Genomic DNA, 12,967 nt, shown 5'->3' with positions numbered 1-12,967 from the left:
CCTTGAAGTACAGTTTGGCCTTCCATATGTGGGAGCCAGGAGGCTGGCGCCCAGCTCTGTGCAGTGGAGCTTGGGAGCTGTAACTTGAAGGAATCTCAGGCTTTGGAACTGATGTCAGCCCATGTATCATGTTTGCAAGAGGAAATTCTGGACCCAAAATCTCACTGATTCATTTCTGAATATGTCATTTGCCTTATATGCCAGCCGTGCTTCTAGAGTCTTCTGTTCATTGTCAGCAGCAAGACAGAATGAATGGATCTCTGCCATTTTTCCAGAATCTTCTGCTCAGTGTCAGCAGCAAGACAGAATGAATGGATCTCTGAAGCTGATGTCATTTGATGATGTGGCTGTGAACTTCACCTGGAAGGCGTCGCAGGATCTGGATCCTGGTCAGAGGACCCTTTATAGAGATGTAATGCTGGAGACCTATAGCAACCTCATGTCCTTCGATGCCCAAGAAATGGAGGATGATGTGATTAGCACCTGTCAGGAAAGTCACAATAAATATCTCTCTGAAGTAGCAGTCATGAATAGTAATCCAGGGGAGGCAAAAGTGAGACTTATAAAAAGTTTTAATTTGAGCTCAAAACAGAAGTCAGAACTGATTAAGAATAATGGGAACTCCGTAGGAATGAGGACAGAAAAGGTCACTGAGTGTCAGAACATGAGTGTTTTCAGTGAACCTGGTAAGATGTGTGCTGTATATAGTCCTCATGTGTCTTCTGTAGTTGAAGAATATAAACAATGTAAAAGGACTTTCACTGAGAAGACACACTGTATTGTCTCTCAGAGAAGACACACAGGAGAGAAACCATATGAAAGTAAAATATGTTTAAAGATTTTCAACAGGAAGGCATACCTTACTGTCCACCGGAGAAGACACACAAATGAGAAACCTTTTAAATGTAATATGTGTGAAATGTCTTTTACCTCGAAGTCAAACCTTACTGTCCACTAGAGAACACACACAGGAAAGAAACCTTATGAATGTAACATTTGTGGAAATTCTTTCACCTGGAAATCAAACCTCATTGTCCACCAGAGAACACACACAGAAGAGAAACCTTATGAATGTAACATGTGTGGAAAGTCTTTCACCAAGAAGGCGTGTCCTACTATCCACCAGAGAACACATACTAAAGAGAAACCTTATGAATGTAACATGTGTGGTAAGTCTTTCACCCAGAAATCAAAGCTTACTCTCCACCAGAGAACACACACAAAAGAGAAACCTTTTGAATGTAACATTTGTGGAAAGTCTTTCACCTGTAAGGCATATCTTACTGACCACCAGAGAACACACACAGGAGAGAAACCTTATGAATGTAATATTTGTGGAAAGTCTTTCACCCAGAAGTCAACTCTCACTGTCCATCACGGAATACACACAGGAAAGAAACCTTATGAATGTAACAATTGTGGAAAGTCTTTCACCTTCAAGGCAAATCTTACTGACCACCAGAGAACACACACAGGAGACGAACCTTTTGAATGTAGTATGTGTGGAAAGTCATTCACCCAGAAGTCAACTCTCACTGTCCATCAGAGAATACACACAGGAAAGAAACCTTATGAATGTAACGTGTGTGGAAAGTCTTTCACCCAGAAGTCACAGCTTACTGTCCACCAGAGAAGACACACAGGCGAGAATCCTTTTGAATATGACATGTGTGAAATGTCTCTTACTGTCCAACAGAGAATACACACAGGAAAGAAACCTTATGAATGTAACGTGTGTGGAAAGTCTTTCACCAAGAAGTAACATACTGTCCACCAGAGAAGAAACACAGGCGAGAAACCTTTTGAATGTAACATGTGTGAAATGTCTTTTACCTGGAAGTCAAACCTTTCTGTCCACCAGAGAACACACACAGGAAAGATACCTTATGAATGTACCATGTGTGGAAAGTCTTTCACCCAGAAGATACACTTAACTGTCCACCAGAGAACAGACACAGGAGACAAACCTTATGAATGTAACATGTGTGGAAAGTCTTTCACCCAAAAGATACACTTTACTGTCCACCAGAGAACACACATATGAGAGAAACCCTATGAATGTAACCTGAGTGGAAAATCTTTCACCAAGAAGTTGTACTTTACTGTCCATCAGAAAACACACAGGAAAGAAACCTTATGAATGTCATATGTGTGGAAAGTATTTCAGCCAAGAGCTACATGTTACTGTCCACCAGAGAGCACACACAGGAGAAAAATTTTATGAATGTAAGCTATGTGGAAAATCTTTCACTGAGAACATACACCTTTCTGTCCATCAGAAAAAATCCCACCAGAGAGACATGTTATGTATGTTGCAGGCATGGATTTTCTTTCACCTGGAAGGCACAACTTAACATCCATCACAGACCACAAGATGAGAAACCTTATAAATGCAACCAGTATGGAAACACCTGGAGGTCACAGCTTAACACACATAAGTTGACTCACACAAATGAAATAACTTAGGATTGTACCAAATGGGAAAGTCTTTGATCTGTAAGAAAATTGAAATTGCAATACAGAACCAATACAGGATAGAGACCTTATGATATAGCAGATGTGGAGTCCTCCAACTACAAGACACAGCTCAGGGTTCATCACAGAACACACAAAACACACAGACACACACACACACCCTCACAAACAAAGAGGAGAGAAATCCTATGTAGGAAAAAGAAATGGAAAGGTTTTCAAGAAAAATTCCTAACTCAGTTTGCATCAGAGAACAGACACAGATGAGAATATACAACTGTAACAATTGTGGAAAGTTCTTTACCAAGTAGTCATGGGTCAAGTTCATATGCCACACATAGCGGAGTAATCTTAAAAATATTACAAATGTGGAAATCCTTTGATCAGAAAGTAATACCTCATGTTCATCAGAGAACTGACTCACATAGGAAAAAGAAAGTAGTGCATAGAACATATGTAAAATGACTTTTAATCAGAACTGAATCCTCAGCATATGTGAGAGCATAGAAAGGAAAGAAATTATGAGTATAGAAAACATTTTGCCAGAAGTCACATCTGTATAGGTATCAGAGACCTGGACACATGACAGAATCTCTGTAAATATAAACATGAGAAAAAGTCTTTCAACCAGAATCCAACCTTCAGCAAGTATTAAAATATTCACACAGGAAAGAAGCCCAATGTAGGAAAATCTTCGTCAGAAAACCTCTGTAAATTATATAGAGAAACCCTTCATGGCAGAGGTAAGCTAGGTGTGAAGCGAAAACATTCTTCACTCTTCAGCTTTCTTTGAGCCAACATTTCTCATACTTTCATCGTGTTGAGTGGGGATGGTGTCATTCAATATTACGCAAAGCATGTGGGAATTCAGAGATTGAAGTTTTAACCTGCCTCTTTTATACTAAGGAATGGTGTATCAGGGTAATTTGATAAACTCTTCTTGGAAATATGAGGTCTGTCCCTTTGGGACTGGATTCAGATCATCTCCAACATGGTTAGGGGTACAATAGTTGAGTGAATACTGTTATGATAGGAGGAAGAACATGTGAACAACATTTTGTCTATTGCTCCTTTAAGTCCCCCTCAGTATGTGTGATCCATGCATTACAGTACAAATGACTTACTTATTCCAGTTCAGTTTTTGAATGGAAGATCTAATGGACAATATAGTCCTTATTGCAGTACATATATAATAGTACAGTCTTTCTCAGAGGGGTAACAATTTTCGATAGGAAATGTATTCATGACCCAATTCATATAATAGTATAACCAATTTATACAGTATCTTTACAATAAAATACATATTCTAAAACATATGGTGGATTAATAAAGACAAGAGTCTCAGCATTTTGCCTTTGGGGAGAACCTGAAAATGTCTTCAGTGCTTGCTCTTTTCTTTAATTAAGCACCTGTGATGAACAACTTGTGATTGATTCACTCTTAGCCCATTTAGTTATTCTGCTGAGTGAGCTATAATAAAAACACCAGTGTGAATGAAAAATAAAAAAAAATTATGAAAGCCAAAAAAAAGATCTCTTGTGCTGAAGAAAAGAAAATTTGCTGACTACAAAAAATTTGATAAGTGTTTTAAGTGATGACTGATTGTCTAATTGTATTATTAAAAAAGTGTACAATATGAACATATACCCTAACATCACATTACCTCAAATAAAATTGTTCCATGGCAATCAAACTTTTTAATGACTATTTTTCTTTACAAAATTATTTTTTAAAATATTTTTCACAAGACATATTGTCTTCCTTTTCAAAAACGCGCTTTGACATACTTAGAATTATTCTTCATTGAGTGACTGCAGAATTTTAGCACAATATGGACCACACATGAGTACAGATGTGTGTTCTTATAAAGTTAGAAGAGGCATTGTCAGGTGTGTGCTGCTTGGGATGAGCAGAAGGACAGAGGGTTAGGGTGTGGAGATGCCTATATAACCTTTCTTCCAATACTTTCCAGTGACCTTCAAATTTGGCTGCATCTGAAAAGCTCTATCAGCAGATGCTGGCACCATGATAAGCAGATGGGGCAGCCCAGCCTCTCACCTTTGCTTCCCTGGAGGTTTATGTTATTGCTTGTATTAATGTGGGAGGGTAACTATTACTCTGTTGACAGTAATAAGTGGCAACATCTTCAGGCTGCAGGCTGCTGATGGTGATAGTGAAATCTGTTCCAGATTGACCTCACTGAACCTTGATGGGACCCCAGATTGCAAACTAGTTGTGTAACTGATCAGGAGTTTTGGAGCTTTCCGTGTTCTCTGCTGGTACCAATGTAAATCATTGCTAATACCCTGACTGGCCCTGCAAGTGATGGCAACTCTGTCTCCAAGAGATGCAGACAGGGATGAGGACTGGGCCAACTGCGCTCTGTAGCATATGCTAACAGAACTGCTTCAGGAAGATTTTTACAATTTTTGTCTTCCCTCCTTTTATGGCGATTAATAATCCTACCTAAAAGCTATACCCATTCCCTCCACTCCTCTAAAATTTCACGTCTAATCTTTTCATCTGTTCCCTTGAATAGCCCCTACTACCTTTTCTGGTACAGATTCACTTCTCTACCATGCACTGAAAGACGAAGCTGGTTCAAATAAAAAGATGGCAGCTGGATACTGTGTAGCAGTAAAAAACACCTGGTAAATTGTAGGGGCTATATTGATAGGATGAGGAAGAGAGGCACCAAAAGCTGCTACTCAAGGGTGTCGAAAGAAGCCAAGCTCTGAAGATAACATATTAAATTCTCCTGATCTATGTGAATTTCAAGTCCACCCAGATTTTAGACACTGGAAAACATGGAGAGTTTGGGACAATGGCTTCAAAACAGAAATGTGGGCACACATACACTGTCTAGGGTTGGAAGCTGACTAGCTTGGAAGCAAGAAGCTGACTAGCTGACAGATGAGGTTAAAAATCAGGAGGAAGTGGGGATCAGAAGTCCTTTCCACCTACAATCAGCACAGGAGGTATACACTGGAAAGGAGAGGGCTTATAGTCTGGGACATGAGCTGGAATAAAGCAACATACAAAAGTAACATTTAGAAGGGAATTTCTGTATCCCTAGATTTACTGTGATACTGTGAATTTGGATTCAATCAAGCATCCTAGAACAGATGAGAAAGTAGCGACAAAATGGACCATATATATACAACATATATAAAGAAACATGAAGTCCTGTAATCAGCAGTAAAATGAATGGAACTGGAGGACATTCTGCTAAAACAGGCAAAAAAAAAAGGTCATTATGTATGGTCTTTCTCATTCAAAGAAACTTAAAACTGTTAGAATAGTAATTATTTGGGCCTGAAAAGAGCTCTAGTTCAGGGGGCAGGAGGGTGAGCACAGAAAAAAAAGTGGAAAGACATTATTAATGTACATAATAGAAGTGTATGGAGAATCCCAGAATCTCAGTAATAGGTTCAGCTAAAATATGTGAATAAAAATAGATATCAGAAAAGTAATGAAGAAAAAAACTGAAGCACATAATTTCTGCCAGGCACTGGTGGATCTTACATATAGTATTAGCTACTCAGGTGGTTGAGATCTCAGGATTCTGGTTTGAAGTTGGCCTGGGCAGGAAAACTTGTGAGAAAAGTCCTGAGGTCAATAGGCTGGGTTGATGGCACATGCAAATCATCAACAGCTAGTCAGGGTTAAACACAGCATACAGCTGCCTCATCTCAGTAAGACTACACATTCGAGTCTCAGGAGACCGAGGTCAGGCAACAGAAGTTTCTTTTCCTGTGGGTAGAACACACCACTGATCTCTTTGAGAATCAAAGATTTCTTTTTATTTCCTCATCTGACACAAGACCTATCCATTAAAGTGTTAGTTCTAGAAATTTACAGATAACTTTAGGACTCTACAAATTTGTCACAAGTCTTTATTATCCAGAGCAGAAAGTTGGAATTGCTGTGATTCACTGATAATTCTTATGTGGCAACTTATCAGCACTGCTGTCCTATAATGCAATCCTCAGTGGTGAAATAAGAAGGTAAGGCATTGAAAAGAAAATAGTTAAACTTGTGTATTGTATAGTATAATCTTGTTTGCTCCTACATATCTGAATTCCTTGTCCCAGAAGATCCATAAAAGCAAGTCTTTGTTAGAATTTTTCCCCTTTGAAATGATCCATGAAAGGATGCTTCACATCCATTCCAGGGGACCAGGTGGAGGCAGCCAGGCACAGGAGAAAGATTATTACAAGGTTTATTAGAGGAGTCATATTTCCCCCACAGAGAGAGAACATGGCAGCCTCCACTATCTATGTAGTAGCAGGGTCTGGGGGTTAGGAAGTAAGGTAGATGAGAGTTCAGGTGGGTCTGGGCAGAGAGAGGGAGGGGCCAGTTGTATGGTAGGAACTCCAGGGCAGGGAGAAGCTATGGTCTAGGTGGAGGTGAGAGCCAAAAGTGGGCATAATGCTTACATTCCCTGCTTTGTTGTTTAATTAAAATAGGGGGTACCAGGCCAGAGGGTATTGGCAGAGGCTATTTATTTTGGACTACATCCTGCTGTAAAGGGGTGAAGTAGTCAGGGGTCCCTGTTTCATTGCTTGGGCGGGTACTATCCAAGAAGCATCTGCTTGACAGTGGTTGGTAAAGGTCCTCCTTTTTCCATGGCAATAATTATCTAAAATTCAAGACAATTAATAAAAGGAATATGCCATGGAGGGATTGATTCCCAGAAGGAGCTATCAAAGACCTGAAATTGGCTTTTGTGTCTTGGATTGGAGATATAGCATACCTGACTCCAGCATCCTGGAGGAGGGGTGTAAGACTTTTTCTGCTTTAGGATCACAGTAACCTGAGGAGGGGGTAGCAGAAATATTTAAAGATACCTGAGCCAATGGGTGTCTTGGGCTCTTTTGGCTACTTCTTGCTGGCCTAGGGGCATCAAGGAATCCCTGGAGCTGGGGTCTTTAGGGTCCAGGTCTCTACTGGGCAAGGCAGGGCTGTGTAAGTGATGTCTCTGGTTGCCTGTAGGAACAGAATGGCCTTGACTTGTTTCCAGGTGGTATCCTGGGCTGGGGATGTTATCTTCTTCAAAGACACTTTTGGAAAAATCAGGCAAAAAGCTGACAAGGTCAGTTAACATGAATGACATAGGAGAACACACGTTGGCCATGGACTGGAAATGTTTCATTTGGAGTATATGCCCAACTGAAGCCCATTACAGGGAAGGAGGAATAACTGGACTCGGGGCAGAGAAGGCAGGAATGGGGTGTCTAGGATCTTTTGGGCAACTGGGTAGGGGAGAAAATCAGAAGCTACTATAAATATAAATAGCAAGCAACAAAGGCAAGATTGCTAACTTTTTGTCCAGTTAAAAGGTAGATGGGTATGGACATTAGGAGGGCAAGCAACTATTTCTCTTGATTTCCCGGCTTTGATTAATTTGGAAAGGACGAGCATAAAGTGACTCCATTTAGGATATCATCTTCTCTTATTCCTCTCCATGATTTTCCATTGTCAGGACTTTTTCCTGATGGGTGTCTCAGCGTCTTTTGCTGGGATAGCTTGTCCCAGTTGGCATTTACAGTTTGGACTCAAGGCCTCCACACTGTCCCTGAGCACTTCTGCTCAAGGCTAGTGCTCTACCACGTAAGAGTCACAATGCCACTTTCAGCCTTCGGCTGGAAACTTAGAGGTGACTCTTGAGCCATGCTTCCAGTCTGGCTCTGTGCTGATTAGCTGGGAAATGGAGTTTTAGAGGGATTCTTTGTGCCCAGGATGGCTTTGAACTGTGATAAAAGGAATCTTTGCTACAAAAGCCCTTTTTATTTCCAATTAAAGCAACAAGGAGAACAATGAGATAGTTACCTATAACTTGTTAACAATTGACTAACAATTACTTGTCAAGAGTTTTTAATAAAGCCCAGTAGATGTTTATAAACTGGCATTGATTGGTGCTCTAAGTACTGCCCATTGCCTCTGGCCAGCCTGTTTAAAGTGGCTTATATCTTGGGCTACTGCAAGGTAGCCTGTTCAGCACTCAGGTTTATAAAAGCATTTTTCTGACTGGCTTAGGAAACTGATTTATGCAGATGTCAATAGGGACACAATCTCAGTTCTCTGGTAATCTTAATTTATCTCTTTTACCTTGAACTAAACCTTTAGGACAATTTTAATTTTAAACTTTTTTGTCTGGGATGCCAGCCACTCCCCACAGCTTCCCAAATTTTCACAAAGGGGACTCCATTTTTAATCCCTTTTTCTAAAGTTCCTTTTGTAAGATTTTTAAAAAGAGGTTGAGTAAGAACAGCACCATGCATGTGGTATTCAAGTAAGGGGTAGGTTTATTCATCCTTCTGGCTGGCACCAGGCCATGTTGTTGGCAGTACAGGCAGCTGGGAAAGGCCTGGGAAAGAGAGTGTCTGGCCCTAGGCTAGACCTTATCTAAGGTAGGGGTGGGGAAAAGTGTGGCTACATTGAATCCATATGTGACCTCTTCCAGGTGTGCCAGATGCCTAGGTAATGCAAGTACTGGGCAGATACTTTTGCTGTGAGAAGTGTGGAATCTACTCGCCATCCAGAAGTGGACCTTACAACTTTAATCTGCATTTATATGCTTCATTGAAACACTGGGCTAAACCCTTTACCTTTAGGCCGCTTATCATTTGGTCATACACCCCTATGGTCTAACTTGCAGGGATTAACATTTACAGAAGCCAAATATCTGTGTGTTTTACCCAAGTTAGCAGGCTTTTGGTCATGTGTGATGGAACAAGGCCAGAGTCTGGGCGAGGCTATGGCATTTGTATGTGGCATCTGTCACTGGTTACCTGCAAACATTTCTATATATACTGGTTAAAGACCTGGTTTACACTGGCTTTTGCAGGCTGGTGCCACTGGTTTAGGCAGCTGTGCATGGGCATAGTCACTCTGGACCCTTGATCTTAAAGGGAGTTGATCGGCCCACAGGGGAGAATATGGAGAATTAAAACCTTAGCCTTAGTTTCTTTAGCTTATAATCAGTTCAAAAAATTTTAAAGCAATTTAAATTAATCACAGCTTCCATTGACAAAGATTTTTAGTAAGCAGAGTGCTTGGCAACCTTGAAACCATAACCGTTAACATATAGACAAGTACACAGACAGACACATATATTTGTGCACAAATTATAGAAAGGGCTTAGATTTTTTAAATCATCCATTTAAGTTTTTTGGAATTTTACTTTGCCTAATTATGATGGAATCACGTGGTCAGTTTAAAACACAAAACTTGGCCAACAACAAACTTTTAGTACACAGGAGACAAGAACAGACACATGACATGATATAATGGAGCAGCTGGTCAGGTCAGAGGTCAGAGGTCACAGAATCAAGTTGAGGTTGGCACAAAATCAAGTTGGTGCGAGATAGCAGCTGAGCTCCCATGAAGCCAAGATGGCGCACCTGCCACATGGTCAATGCTAGAGCGAACTAAAGATTTAGACAGTGAGAGTGCATTGCTTCTGGCACAACTGGAGCTTCAGGTTCTGCCCCCACTACAAAGGCAGAGGAGGGGTCCAGTAAGGCAATGGGGGCCTCACAGAGGAGGCCCTTCAAGGGAGGGGGACTTGCAGGAGAAGCCACATAGGTGGGGGCTTTGCACAGGAGGCCGCAGAGGAAGGGGCAGCTCATGGAGGAAGCTACAAAGGGGGGGCTGCAGAAGTGGGGCACCTCACAGGGGAGGCCACAAAAGAATGGGTCCACAGAGAAGAAGTTTAAACTTAAACTCATCCATACTTGAGAGACAGAGAGAGAGAGAGAGAGAGAGAGAGAGAGAGAGAGAGAGAGAGAGAGAGAGAGAGAGAGAGAGAGAGAGAGAGAGAGAGAGAGAGAGGGGTCTAATTGCCCAAGAGTTCACATAAATGTGGGGTCAAATTTGAGTGTAAGGAAATTTAGTTCTGTACTTTTACATGGTAAGTGACCGGAGCCAAAAGCTAGCTGCAGAGCAGTGCAATGTAGCTCGAACAAGGACCTATCCATGGGAAGGATCATCACCTACTCCACCGTGGTCCTTGGCCATGGAAGGCCTAAAGGGCGGGATGGGGGGGGAGGGCACTTGGCCAAGATTTCAGTCAAATGGCAGGGGTACAGAAATCAAAAACCCAGACTCCAGTCAACTGGTCACTGACCTGGGGTAGGACTTAATTAGCTGCTAGCAGGTACAGTGATCAGTCCGGAGAAATTTACCTTGTTGGTCCATTGGCCATCAGAGTGTAGGCTCTCAGGTTGGGTCCCGGGGAAGCTGGTCAGACCCCCATCCGAATGGAGGGGGTTAGCAAATCAACTGGGGAACCTAGCCCCGTAGGGCCACCAATGAAAGGATCAATGAAAGGATGCTTCATATCCATGCCAGGGTATCATGTGGAGGCAGGCAGGCACAGGAGAAAGATTATTACAAGGTATATTAGAGGAGCCATATTTCTCCCAGAGAGAGAACGATGGCAGTCTCTACTAGCTAGATAGCAGCAGGGTCTAGGGGTTAGGAAGTGAGGTAGATGGGAGTTCTAGTATGTCTGGGCAAAAAGAGGGAGAGGCCAGCTGTATGGTAGGAACTCCAGGGCAGGGAGGAGCTCAGGTCTGGCTGGAGCTCAGGACCAAAGGTGGGCATAATGCTTACATTCCCTGTTGAAAAGCTATACTGACCCCTTCAAATTCTCTTTAATTTAACTTCTGTTCTTCTCATATGGGCCTGTCAGTCTCTGTTACTGCCTTTACCGGGAGAAATTTGCTCTCTCTACCATTCATTGTAGGACAAAACTGGTACTAAATAAGGAAAATGTAGCTGGCTGCTGGGTAGGTATGAAAGCTACCTGGCATTTTAGAGGGGACATGATAATAGAATCATGAAATGAGACCCCAAGAACACCTATTCAAGTGGGGTTAAAAGTAGCCAGGCTCTGAGGACTACACATTAAATTCTCACGATTCATGCTCCAGGTCTGGCTTCAGCAACATGTGTCTTATGAATTGCAAGTCCTCACAGACTTCAGGAACTGGAATACATGGAAGAATTTGAAGCAATGACCCCAAACCAAAGATGTGGGCAGGCTTCTATTTGCCTGGGTTGTGAGGGAAGGAGTTCCTGACTGAGAGATGTAGCTGAAGATAGGGGAAAAAGGAGACCAGAAGAGCTTTCTGTGGATCTTCCTGGAAGAAGGAAGAGCCCCAAGAAAAGAAAGTGATTATAATCTAGGGCATGAACTGAATGATGTCTAGGACCTAGGTGAAAGTCTGAGAGACCCAGATTTCAGAGCAGGGCTGACTCTGTGGCAAGGATACTCCAGGGCTGTCCTCACTGCTTCTGAGGGGAATCAGCAGGGTACTCAGTACAGAGTTGTTGTATTTCATAAAGGAATGAATGCAGAAGTTATATGTCTATTGTTCATATGCATTGAATTAGCTATTAGATTTACAATTTAGTAAATATAATTTTAATTGTTTAACACATCATTTTAAATTCTGACCCTGAGAATCACCACACAGCCTTCCTCACTCTTAGCCTGAGCATCATGAAGCTCAGGATACAATCTGTGCCCTTGAGGACAAGTAGTGACCTGCTCACTGCAGAGGAATCCAGGAACCTGCTGGGGACAGCACTGACACTGCAGCCCCCTCTCACCTCCCACATGTTATGTGCTCAAGTTCCCTTCAAGGCTGCATATCTTAAGGGTCAACCCTCCTTCTCTTACCTTTCTGACCTGTACTTAACAACATCACTACAGGAATCTTGGTGGAAGTGTCATCCTTATCAGGTGTGATTACACTTTCAAAGTAGAATATGAAATAGAAACTTTCACATGGGAAGACATGACCCCTCTAAAAGCATGGTCCCAGCTGCCTATGTACCCTGAAAGCCTAGAATAGAGCTCCCTAGTTTCTAGCTGTTATCGATAAAGGGGCAGTATTACCCATAGTTTCCCAGGGTTTAGAAGGTCAAGATTTGGATTTTTATCCTTGCATGCATTGTTTGTCAATGCACACAACTTTGACAACTTTGTGACAAATCAACAGGTAAGCTTTTCATTTGGAGTTTTGTCTTCGTTATTACCTCAAACAGTTCTGCAAGAGAGTTCCAGTATTTTCCTATGTGAAATTTTGACATTTTATTTGTTTTACCTCTTGATTAATTGTATTTTATGTATATTAATAGCATGAAGTGATTTCTTGATAATTCTATACCTAAATGCAGTGTACTTTCAAAATTTTCACTATTCATTTTATATTTCCAGTTTTTCCTGTCTAACACATACCATTTTTCTGACAGTAGGTAATAGACTCCATTATTCATAAGTGTATGTGTGTATGTATGGATTATACTATATATTACATTATACTTAATTCATATTCCATCATTAGTGCCTTTGCTCCCTTCTTTCCCCTAATCTATCTCCTTAAACATTTTCCCTTTATGGCATTCATGACCCATTATTGATTTTTACTGTCACTACTACTTAATTATTATTATTATTATTATTATATCATCATCATCATCA

The 12,967-nt window shown here is 41.3% G+C and overlaps 1 protein-coding gene across 1 annotated transcript; it reads left to right on the top strand.

The window, feature by feature from the left end:
* Window positions 1–181: 181 nt before the first annotated feature.
* Window positions 182–1,762, top strand: LOC138833357 (zinc finger protein 157-like). Its single transcript, XM_070031740.1, has 3 exons — window positions 182–553; window positions 959–1,643; window positions 1,710–1,762. The coding sequence occupies exons 1-3, from the start codon at window positions 182–184 to the stop codon at window positions 1,760–1,762; spliced, it is 1,110 nt and encodes a 369-aa protein (XP_069887841.1).
* The last annotated feature ends 11,205 nt before the right edge of the window (window positions 1,763–12,967 follow it).

Source organism: Dipodomys merriami, unplaced genomic scaffold (genome assembly GCF_024711535.1).
Source record: "Dipodomys merriami isolate MVZ:Mamm:240054 unplaced genomic scaffold, mDipMer1.0.p SCAF_204, whole genome shotgun sequence".
NCBI classification, from domain to species: Eukaryota; Metazoa; Chordata; class Mammalia; order Rodentia; family Heteromyidae; genus Dipodomys; species Dipodomys merriami.
Note: the sequence above shows the minus strand (reverse complement) of the source record. Positions and strands in the feature narration are given on the sequence as shown.